The 12,729-nt window shown below is 37.5% G+C and overlaps 1 protein-coding gene across 1 annotated transcript in view; it reads right to left on the bottom strand.

Moving 5' to 3' along the window:
- Positions 1-667: 667 nt before the first annotated feature.
- add3b (adducin 3 (gamma) b) overlaps positions 668-12,729 on the bottom strand; it is a gene marked incomplete at its 5' end in the record, with an annotated part of 17,224 nt that continues 5,162 nt past the window's right edge. The window contains 10 exon segments of the mRNA XM_024297379.1: positions 668-2,099; positions 2,257-2,352; positions 2,876-2,999; positions 4,503-4,592; positions 6,411-6,527; positions 6,638-6,898; positions 9,131-9,304; positions 9,611-9,709; positions 10,477-10,620; positions 10,903-11,052. Of these exon segments, the coding sequence (XP_024153147.1) occupies positions 1,849-2,099; positions 2,257-2,352; positions 2,876-2,999; positions 4,503-4,592; positions 6,411-6,527; positions 6,638-6,898; positions 9,131-9,304; positions 9,611-9,709; positions 10,477-10,620; positions 10,903-11,052 (1,506 nt within the window).

Here is a 12,729-nt window from a genome sequence, read left to right on the forward strand (position 1 = left end):
AAAACAATGAATATTTCAATACCACATAAATGCAGAGTAACAAATAACGGTCAGTTTATTTGTAGAGCGCCATCTATGGGAAGACACCAGAATTACAGTTTGGTGGGGGAAATCAAATAGCTTGAAGGGCCACATATGGCCAGTGGGTCGTAGTTTGCCCACCCCTGGTGTAGACAGAGAGCTCTCAGTTATGAGTGATGGGAAGGGGGGTCGGGGTTGCATTGCACCACAAATCGGAGGCGTATTTTAATGTATTAAACATTTTGATTTTGGCTAAAACTGGCATAATAATATTTAAAAACACCACTAGGCATATAAAATAGATCAAAAAATGATCAGAATTACTTTGTTTTGATTTTAAACTTGCAAATAATCACAATTTTAAAACATTTCTTTTTACTAATTACACACCGTTAACCTGGGATGCAAAAGAACAAAAGGTTTTAACATTCATGTGTGTTTTGGGGGTGGTGCGGACAGATCCGATTGGTTTGTCGACTTGAACACCTGTTGGAGACACCAAATCCCCTCTTTGTCTCCACAGCTCCGTCTGAGTGCATCCCCATGACAACCTCCATTCAGATCATGGCGAACGCCGATTATTCAGCTTCACACGGTCAATTATCACCAGAGTGAGGGCATCGCTTTTACTTGTCAAGACGGCAAACAAGTTTTCAGAAAAGCTTTATTTCATAAACATAGAAATTCCATGTCAAAGGAGAGATCTAACTGGACTTTGTTAGCATCAGTGTCTGAAACGTTGTTTGTCAGCAATAAAAATGAACATTTTTACCTTTAAAATGGCTAATAAGACAGGAAAAAAATAGAAAAGTAATGGAGCAAAATGTAAACAACAAAGGAAATACAAGCACTACACAGGTAATACGATTTGTAAACACAAATTTAGCATATATGGCGCCCATTAGTGATTATAAAACACTATAATACAAGTGTTAAAATAGTATTAGATTGTACTGTCACACCTATAAGATTAACTCAAATTTGGCTTTGCATTAGAAAAAAAAGTATTTACATAAATTCACTTCCTTTGGGTTCAAAAGCAAATCATTCACATTGTTGATGGGGATGTAAATATATATATATGTATGTATATGCTCCTCCAAGCCCACAGCATGTCAAAGCCTGAACAGTTCAAAGAATAGCTTTTCCTTCTCTGACAGTTTGGACATGGCTGCTCAAAACATCACGTTCAGCCTCGCTTTCCTCCTCAACAATCAAAAAAAGAAAAGAAAAATCCCACTTTGTCTCTCCTAAACAAATCCATCATCACTTTCCGAGCCTTCCGTTAGTCACAGTTGATTCCTGTCATGAAAACAACAAAGCAGCAACCATGGGAACCATGACACACAAAGACAAAAAAAACCTACATGAATTATTAACGTTTGCATCATCACAGCATATTTAGCCTAAAACTGAGCAAGTAAATATGTATCGTTTCATATCAAACACTATATTGTTAATATACCAACTTACATGTTCAAATACAAATCAAACGTCTCCCAAGGTTAAACAGTAGATAATCTGGATTATTTGTAGCCACTTTTGTTGATTGTTTCTGGGAATAAAACTTTTTCAATTTTATTTAGATAGAACAAAATGTGCAAAAAGTATTGAAAAAACAACTATATAACAAGCTAATTCAGATGTGTTTTGTGGATTGGTGATCTGATTGGTAAATTAGGGTAAATAAATGTCAGTTATTTCAATTGGTTGACACATCTTTAAAGAAAAAAACACTTCTTTTCATATTTCAGGTCCCTTCAACACACATTTAATAAAGGCAATTCTTCCAACATCAAAATCATTGCTTAAATGACAGCCGACAACTCAAGCTTCTTCTTTCTCCTTCTCCTCCTTCTTCTTCTTGCTCTTCTTCAGAAATGAAGGTGTGCGAAACTTGTTCTTCTTCTTCTTCGGGGACTTCTTCTGGCTCTCGGGAGTCTGGGGCTCCCCTTGCTTCTCCTTGGTTGTCACGGAGACGTCCCCCGTATCGGAGGTGCTGACGCTCAGCTGGGACACCTCGATGCTCAGATCCTCGTCCGTCTCCGCCGAGTGGTCCTTCCCGTTCGGGATGGCATCTGTCGACACACCGAAACCCAGAGGGAGTGAGGAGGCCGGCGGAGAAGACGAGAAGCCGCTGACAAGGCTGCGATAATGAGCTCAACTATCCGTTTAATTTGAGACATATTTTGTGGCTTTACGCAAATTGAAAAGAGCAGGCGATTCGCTAATTACCTTGTTTAGTTGGTGTCATTAGAGGGGAGAGGGAGAGGGAGATGGTGGAGCCATCAAACGTGGTCATCTCATCAGCATCAGTGGCATCATCCTCCTCTGTAAAAGGATTGAAGCCGTAAAGGTCAGTCATCCATCAAAGCTGTCATCCTCTCAGCTTCATGAATGTCTGCATTCATTTTTCCAACGCCTGCTGATATTCCAGCCTCTACGTTAGCTCTGTCTGCAGTTCGCAGGACGAAAAGTAAAACACGGTTTGATGTACCAAAAATTCAGTCAGATGACCCATTTTTACGAGATGTTCCTCTCACGTGGTTCCAGTCATAACCCTGTTATAGTTCTGTCAGAGCGGAGACTTGAGGAGTTTGACGAGACTGATGTCTGCTGCTCAGTTCATGAGCCGACTTCACAAGCAGGAGAAAAACCGCAGACTGACAGCTTTGTTCCAGCGGTAGATGAAGCTACCCTGTTGCAACACCGTTCTGTATTCTCTGTGTCTACAGTGCAGTGAAGGATTTCAAACACACTAGCATTTTTGTTTGTTCCTGTTAAGTCAAGAACCGGTAGCTAAAATAAAAGCAGAACTGCGATCAGACTGTTTTCGGACTTCGTGAAGGATTACCGTCTTGGCCGAGCTGCTTTCTCTCCACCAGGCTCTTGTACTCTTCCAGAACCTTCTCTGAAAGCTCATTGAAGGGGTTTGGAGGAAGTGATCGGGTCTGTTCCTCGTCTTCAACAATGAAGGCCTGATATGAGCAAGAGGGAAAACGGGATTTGAGTAAATAGAAACAAAACTACTAAAAAGTGGAAATATTTGAAGAAATCCTGTTCAGTTATAATCTTCCAATTCAGTGCATTACAGCCTGTTTTCAAAATAAAATTAATCGTGATATAATTTAAGAAAAAGTATGCGAGTACCTCAATTTCTGTATGAAATGGACACATGATGTGTTTTTTTTATCTGAATCTAAATCAGAATCACACCAAAAATAGCTTTTAATGTTTTTATTGAACACAATTTTATGTCTAGTTTATGCATAAAACCAAGTAGTTCACATATTGTCTCCTGAAATTCCTTCATTAGAAATAATAATAAAAAAAACTCTCAAATAAAGTGGAGAAAAGTTCCTAAATCATGTAAAGAAAGTTTACATTTTCCTTCATTTAAAAATAACACTTTACACTTTCTAAATTGTAAAATTCTTAAAAATAAAATAAAATAAAGGCCAATGGTCTGATTCTGGCTGCTAAAAGTTCTACTCCGATCACCTTTTGATCTAGCTCAGGGGTCTGCAACTTTGTATTTTTTTTCCGCAACCTTTAAAGCTAAAAGAGCCGTTAGTTTCAGGTTCTTATGGAGCAAAACTCAGAGAGAGCCACAAAGTTTCACCTCAAAGGCAGAAAAATACACTTAATTTATGTTTTTGTGGCCATAAGCCATTCGTTTATACAATGCAGCTTTGACATGTTCTCTACAACTATATAACAAATGTAACTTCTTTCACTTTTGACAATAGCACATTCAAGTTCTTTCAAAATAAAACACTTCCTGTCTTTAATCAGATCCTCCAGCTGCAGCAGATTTACTTTAATTAAAAATGCAAGAAACATGTTTTTCTTTTGTGTTCTTATATCATTTTTTATTTTACCAGTGAAGAAAAAAATGACAACATCAGGGAAGAATCCAAATTATTTAAATCTATACATGTAAATGCATTAAAATAATGTCACTCCAATGATAAACCAGTCTGACAGTAGATTAAATCTGTTAGCCTTATTTTTGATAAGTTAGGCTTATATGTAAAAAATCTAAACAGAAATGAATTATTAGTTAAGTTTGAAGTTTTCTTTGAGGCCAAAGAGCCACAATAGAGGAATAAAAGAGGAACACGTGGCTCCGGAGCCTCAGGTTGCAGAGCCCTGATCTAGTTAAAGCCCTCCCAGTGCAATTTTAATTACATTTTTACAAAAAAACGATTTTTTTTCTAGGACATAGTTTTATTAGAAATTCATCTCTCAGTTGTGGGCGTCCCCACCCCCCTTCCTATCACCCATAACTGAGAGCTCTCTGTTTACACACACTCCTAACCTAAAATTAGTTAATCACCAGATGAATTAATGAGCTTCTCCTGGAGTTTTGCTAAAAGTCATAAAAGTTTTATAAACTACACTATAATACATGTTAACCCTCTGCTTCATGAGTTATAAGTGCAGCATTTAAACCTATAACAAACCATAAATGTACTCACAGGGCCCGGTATGGTGTCCACCACAATGCCTGCTAGTAACTGAGATTTTGGTCCTGCGGTCATCTGATCACCTCTGTGTTGTTCCTTTATCTGGATTAAAAAAAAAACAATTTTAGAAGAAAAGAACACCTGGAAAAATAAGACAAAAACAGGAAAGCAGCTTAAGACCGCTATTCATCAGCTGTTAACGCCGCCCTTTCTGAGATCTTCAGGAGACGTGTTCAGACATTTACAACTTTGCTGGCTTTTGTGTGAAAACTGGGAGATTCTGGGATGGAGCAGAGAATGTTCTTTGGAAAACCACGGAGGTACACAACGGCGGCAAACAATGTCTTGTTAAGTGAAGGAATGGAGGTGTAGCGATGGCGGGAGCTGTAATCTGAGACATCCTGTTCCGTGTCAGCCTGAAGTGCATGTTGTGCTGAGCAAAACAAACCTGCAGCTTTGTTCAATTCATAAAAAGACTTTCTTTTGCTAAAAAAACAGTCCTGGAAACAGGTAATTACTGAGATGTGTGAATGGGAAACTAGAAAAGGAGGAAGTGAATGAGACAGACTGAGTTCATCGTTCATGCTGGGAGTGGTGGGAATCCTCCGTCTGCAGGTTGATCATCCTGATATGAGTTCTTGGATATTTTTAGAACATCACTGTCAGATGCTGAACAATCATCTTTTAGTTTCAATCAAAGATAAAAAAACCCACTTTTGCTTCCCTCAATCTTGTAGATTTAGCTTTGATTAATTGACCTATTATGACCTTTTGTGAAACCGATAAGTCCTTTTATTTATCAGTTTAATTTTTAACGAAATCGTATATTTATAGTTTTGTTTACATTTCCTTTTTAATCTTTTTTTCTGTGCAGTACTGTGGTGACTTGTGTTTTATGTGCTGTTTAAATAAACTATTTGGATTGCTCTGTTTCCTCTGAAGCAACTTAGTTAAGATTCATTGTTTTGTTTTCTGGACTTCCTTTCCTGCAGAGCTGACTGTTCTTTCTGGATTCTAAAGTCGTTTAATCTTTTGGACAGTTGACTTCCATCTTGTCCTGTGCTTAAATCCTTTTTAAATTAGAAATTTCTCAACATTTTTTGTTTTTTAAAAAGCTTTTGCCGGTGGTGAAGTTGGTTTTATGAAGTTTTTCAATTATGACAGACTTCCAAACTTTTCTTTAACCCTAATAAGTGGAATTTATCTCAACAAATGGAAGAAAAAAAAACACAAGAACAAAGAGTGCTCTAATTTAGCACATAAAAACAGTACAAACACTTTTCTGAGCATTTAAAAAATACGGACCATGAACTTCTATTAATACCATAATATATACTGTGTGTTATCATAACTTATTCCAGATGTGATGCGATTGGTTCTCCACGTACCCCATTAATTTATAATAACGAACACTCGTCGGCCTTTATTTATTACGTATTAGATCACAGCTGTGGCTTTGTTTTGGGATAGAACTACAAAGTCGCACAGTGATGACATCACAGCAATGTACAGGGACATTAAGAGGTCAAATAAAACATTTGTGAAAGTAAACAGTTGTTTTAAATATTTCAGAACACAAGAAGTTCTAGATTAAAACTGAGATTAACACGATAAAAAAAATAAAGTACTAATTTATCTATTATTAATATACAAAATTAAAGGAATAATTTGTCACCACTATTAAAAATGAGATATTTCTTTCCCTTTTTTTTTACATTTTTTTGTACTAATTCAGACTTTTTATGGATAATATGTAAGATTTCCCCCTTATAAAAGTCTTTTTTAACATAAAATTCAGGTTACCAAAAGTAAAATATGAGACCTTCAAGAGTGATTTAGTGTTGTTAATATTTTATGAGTAATAAGACAAAGTAGGGCTTGAGTTACGATGCAAATAAAAAAATCCACATAGTCACTGACCCGATTCCTCTTGTCCAGAACCTCATTAGGATTAGTGTTGAGTGGGACAAACTGGTTGGGATCCTCAATTTTTATGGGCATTCCAGCATTATTTCCTGGCTGTGAGGACTTCATCCACTGAAAGAAAAAAAAAGATTCAAACATGTTTTTATTAAATTTGCCACAAGAGGGCAGACTAATACAAAGCAAGAACTGATCCGTTTGCTTCGACATGGTAATGGACCTACCATGGTTTTAGTCCTGGGGCTGACGTCCCCGCTGGGCGACTGTTCGGGGACGTTGACCTTTAGGTAGCTGTTGGGCGAGGTGAGCCAGCGGGTGCGCTCCCTCTGCTGTTTCTGGGCCATGAACTTGAGGGGGCTGCGCAGTCCCAACTCGCCGTCGTCCGGCGGCACGGCTGACACCGTGGCGGGGATTTCAACGTCGTTCTTAGAGCGGGGTTTTTCCCGGACGACGGGGTTGCGGTAAGCGTAGCCCGTTCTGTACCCCTATCAGGACACGTGGGGGTAAAAATGAAAGAATTCCTTAATATTCTGTTTAAGAGCTGCAGTTCTGCAGAGATTTAAGGGTTAAATATAAACAAAGAAAACAATTCTAGCCCACCTATGAACAGACATTTAACCCTTTAACACCGGACCTACTGTAACTTTTCAACTGTTAACACGATCAATGTAATTCCAGTAGATTTTGAAGGAGAAAAGCGGCGTGAGCCGCTTTTTTCCTTCAAAATCTACTGGAATTGGTTGATCATGGTTGAAAAGTTACACTATATTAAAGATTTTGTGTTTAAGCGTCACTGGCTATGCCTCAGGTGTTAAAGGGTCAAACATAATTTCTTCAGATGCTTGATACTATTAGCAAAAGGAAGCAACAGATGGAAATGTGCCGTGTGCAAAAAGAAAATAACAGAGTGACACTTTGGCACAATCAATGTGACGCGTTTACTCTGGAACAAAGCTCTATCCTGGGCTTTGATCAACGCCACCGCGGAGCTTCAAGCCACCCAACAGGTTCAATACTTTGATATATAAACTTTTCAATTTCTGTAAGAAGAAATTAAACAATTTTTGAACAAATATTGTTGTTAAACTACGTTTTATGTCTTCCCTGACCATCTAATCGTGTTTTAAATCCCTTCTTTTCATTTGCATTGAGGAGTGACTTGTTAAGCAGCCCTTTTTTTGTTTTTTCCTTTTGAACATTTGTTTTTTTTTTAAATGATTACACAAACTGCGCCTTCAGGCAGGGAAGTTCCGACCCCGCATTTGCACTCAAACTCTAAGAAAAAAAGACAAATCCAAAAACCGAGAGCGCTTGATTTTTTTTTTTTTTTTGTTCCCACAATGTGACTGTGTGGTCTGTGTGGCGGGAACAGCCCACAGCAAGCAAGCAAGCAAGCCCCACCATCTGGAAGCTATGATTTCAGGGTGGTGGGTGGACTGTGAGCAGTGACTTAACACAGCTGCAATCTGCTACAGATACAGCACTCCGACTACCAGCCTCATAGCGATCATTCCTACATTTCGGATGTAGATACAGATACCCCGTTTTTGATTCTAGTTCTTTAACGCTGGCTTTTTGACGCAAATTGTAACTTTTAACTGAATAAAATAACAAACAATTTTTATAAGTGCTAACCACTTTCACTAGCTTATTTCTTAAACAAAAAAAAGAAAGAAATATGATCAAAATGTGATTAAAACAATATTTCAATACACAGTTTTAATAAAGTACAAACCAATTCTCTTAAATCAGAATTGTCATGTAACAATATTTAGATTTAAATGAAAATTATTCTTTTGATGCCACACACGATTATTTTAATAGTCGACTAATCACCGATTATTTTTTCCGATTAGTCGACTAATCGGGTCATGCGCAAACTGTTATGTAAAGCACAAATCTTAACCAACATTACTTTTAAGCTAACTAAAAACTAGATTTATAGCATTAGCTGTGATGATGCTAGTGTGAATGCTGTGAGCTGAATTTGGCTGCTCAAGATGCTAGTGCTGATAGCTGAATATGCTGAAATTCATAGCAAAAAACACGGAAGCTGATAGCTGAAAAGGCAAAACGTTGATAGCCAGCTAAAATATTAGTTAAATGCCAAATTAGCCTAAAAAAAACTGAAAAAGTTAGCCAAAACAGCTAGCATGGAGCTGAAATATTAGCTAAACCCCAAATTATCCTAAAAAAAAAAAACGTAATAAATGCCAAAATAGTCCAAAAAGCTAACATAATGCCATTATAACTTTCAACTTTACTACATTCTGACTCCATATAATATAAAGTAAAGACTAATCGACTATTAAATTAGTCGTCTACTATTTTAATAGTCGATTAGTCGTCGATTGTGGCAGCCCTACTCAGTAGTAATGAGGCATTCGTTTGGTGTTAACAGTCTAACATCTTCCTTGTCCACAGGATTCTCTAAGTCCTGGTCATTATCTGTGCCATTCAAACAGCAACAAAAGATCTTAATGGCAGCAAAAACCAGCAGCCTGTGAGTCACGAAATTAGCTAAAGGACTAAAAACAACCCAATTTCAACTCTAATTTTCTTTGAATGAGAGACGTAGAAAGCAATCCTAGAAAGATCCAATTGTTTTCAGATTAAATTAACACAGCGGCTCTATTTTTTTTTCATCTAATGAGCCGCTTTCCTTCGAAAGTGCTTGAGACAGAAAAATCTGAGACTTATGAGTAACACACACACACCAGGTTATCCAGCATCCTCATCAGCGACTCGAATTCGGCCTCGCCCACTTTCCACTTGACTTCGTTGTCGATTACCACCCCTGCTGCTGCCACTCCCTGAGTCAGAGGCTTGAACTTCTGCCTGTCCAACAGCGTGAGGTTGTCGGCGCCGCCTGAGCATCTCATGGAGTTCACCTTAACGAAGACATTCGATTAGAATTATTTTCACCTTTATCTTTTTTTTTTTAAAGAGCATCTTACTGTCAAAACTGGTTCACTACCCAATAATTTGTGGTGTTTATACCATCAAACTGGATACATGATGTCATAACACAATCATTTCCTGTTTCTGCAGGTAATTTTTCCTGGATGCACAAGCAGTTGCATTTCTGCATCTGAACACTAGGAGGCGTACTTTGTGCATTGAATCCCATTATATCTGGAGAAAGTTGCCAAAAAGAAAAATAATAATGAGATGAAAAGAGCATCGTTATTCCACACCTGGATTTCACAGGCGAGCTGTGAGTGGTACACATAGTGAAAAGCTTCTTCGACTGTTTCCCCTAAAGCCAGCAGTCCGTGGTTGCTCAACATCATCACCTGAAAGACAAACAAAACATTTCCTGTTTCTGTTACATCTGAGAAAAATCCACTTTTTTCTTTCTTTTTTTTTTACATGCACCTGGCATTGATCATCATGCCTGCACACACAACATCTTCCTGACAGAAGAAAGAGGAAATGTTGAGCTGATGTCTCCTAATTCTGATAAAAAAAAACAATTTTTATGCATTTTGAGACAATTAAGTGGTAATTGTGTGACTTATTTACACACTTAAGATAGTTTATTGAAAATTCTGCCAAATTTATTTAAAGAAGTGTTTTATTTGTTGTTCATTTTCTGTTTCTGTTCCTTTTTTAATTGTGACACAAAGGAGAAGATTATTTTAGCTTCAGACTGAAACATGCAGAATGTGAAAACAGCTGGTTAGCTGCGTCTAAATCTGCCAATCTTCAGCTTTACAGGGGATTGTTAAGTCAAACAATCAGCGTAATGTCTTTGATTTCAACTCAAAATGAAGTGTCAGTATCTGCTGTGTGATGACAAACCTAGTAAAGTCTAAATTCTACCAGTAGCAACTAAACTTGTCACCCAGTGAACGGTTTCACACATTGTAAACAACTCCCCAACACTTTAAGAGAATATTTTTAAAGGGGAACAAAATCTACTGCGCAGTTTTTAACAAATAGTAAAAGTTGAAACTCGTTTCATTCTGGACTTTTATGTTGTAGTAAACCATCTTTGCACGGACTTGTGAGCAGGAATATTAAATCCTAAACCTGATAATGTGTCTCGGTCTGATAGTACCTTTGCAGTCGGGCCCAAAGCTTTTTGAAACTCCACCATCTCCTCTTTATTATCCAAGCTGCCATGGTAACCAAAACAGCTCACATCTCCCAGAAGCAAAGCCTCCTGGGAAATGGGCAGGATTCCACATTTCATCGAGGACACCTGTTAATGTGGGATAAAAAAAAAGAACTCTCACATACCAGCGTCTCCACAGAGGCAGTTTTTTTTGCTAAAGGGCACAAATAAAAAACAGCTATGCAGTGAAGTTCATAGCGGGCTGTGCATTTTACAGGACAACTTCAAAAGAGACGGTAAAAATACATTACAGGCTGTCTGCACTTTAAATGAACAGGACATGCCGAATGAGTGCGAAATAAGGGGAGGATTAGCTAGCTTTTAGGCTTAAAATAAATCCCTTTTCATGTTAACGCGGCGTTTACTTACAGCGGTTGTAGCCGGGGTGTGGATATGGATGATGCATCTTACATCCGGGCGCATTGAGTAAATGGCGGCGTGTGGAGCAAATCCAAAATGGTCAATGCCCAGTTCGGTAGAACCCTGGTCCACAACTTCACCCACAATGTTCACTTTAACCTAAAAGGAAAAAAGAGGAACAGAAGCTGTTAAACTCACCCGACAGTAGAGCTGCACAATACGAGGAAAATTTGCGATGTGCAATATTAGCGATAAATATTAGCAATATGACTTACGATACATGAACAAATAGTAAAACAAAAAACAACATCCTTTCCACTTCACTGCAACAGTAAATAAATACTTTGTTTTTTTTAGATTTTATTAGCATGTGTGTAAAAATGTAAGGCAACCATATACTGCAATTTATACTGTTTTTTTGCGATGTGTGTATCCCCCAGGCTAATATCCCGATAACGATAAATGTGCGATTTATCGTGCAGGCCTACTCTACAGTTACTCTTCAACATAGGATTTGTATTTTAGGTAAATCTATGACATCACCCATGCAGTAGGTCAACCATAAAACAAGCCAACTTCATAAAGGAAGTTAATGTTTCATCATCATTATTATAATCATTAATGATTGTTCAAGCTAAAGTTGGAACGGATAAATATTGTGGCTCATCTCTGTGGGACGAAGAGGTATTTAAACTGGTTTAAAAACTGCTGACAATTAACTGAAACAGCCCATTTTCAAAATGTACTTTTTGGAGCAAATTTCAAATACTCCTTGAGCTTATGTGTGTAACTTTACACATACCACAACAATAAACCAATGACCATAATTGGCATTAAACTATGATGGTTATTTTATAAACCAAACATCTGACTACTAATTTAAGATTAATAAATGTCTTTATAGATTTTTCTTCTAAAATGGTTCTGATTAAAACTAAACCATCTGTTTCATGCAGATGCTTAACATGTGTTATTGGGAATTAAAGTAGCTCTGATGTATTTTAGCCATGGACTGTATATGAGGACTGGACTGAGTGATCCCTCCCAACTCACATTCCAAGAAAGGAAGTACCCACTGGTCCCAGAAAGCCAAAATCCCCTAGACGTCTATTATGAAATAAGCAGCTTTAACTCAGTCATTATATTTGTCAGAATAATCCTTCTTGCTCTGCTACCTCTGTTTAACATGTTCTTACTAACCCTATTTTTTTTCATTATACACTTTCTTCATTAGTAGTTATTCAAGTTATAAACTGGCCAATCAGATCCTTTAATAAAGCCCCCAACCTTGAATTTTCAAGATATTTGATTTGTAGATTCTCCCCAGCCTACTTTCAGTAGAAGGGGTGTGGCTTTCCAACAAGCTCACTCCTGATTAGCAAGAGTGGTTGACATAGAAATGATGACTCAGACTGACTCGGACCAATCAATGCTAACTACAGTTGTCTGGTTCCAACATGGCGACGCCTGTAGCACGGAAAAATGGTGACTGAATTCTCTTCATTTTGATGGAACCGGAGGTAAAGCATTTTCTATGGGTGGCGTCACAGGTGCTTTATCCATCTCTATATACTGTCAATAGTTCCAAACAGGTAGTACCAAGAAGCAAAAAATCCCAGACTTCAATTGATAAATAAGTAGAATTGTAAGAATAACTATTCTTGCTTGAAAACAAAACAAAAAAACAAGGTCTTGCTGACCCCCTTTTTTAATTTATTCTTTATTGCAAGTTTTCAAGTTTTAAAATGACCAATCAGATGCTCCAATAAAAGTAGGCGGTCTCATATTGAAAGTTCAAAAACTTTGAGAAATTCTCCCGAACATGCTTTCAATTGG

The sequence above is a fragment of the Oryzias melastigma genome, linkage group LG15 (assembly GCF_002922805.2).
Source record: "Oryzias melastigma strain HK-1 linkage group LG15, ASM292280v2, whole genome shotgun sequence".
Lineage (NCBI taxonomy): Eukaryota > Metazoa > Chordata > Actinopteri > Beloniformes > Adrianichthyidae > Oryzias > Oryzias melastigma.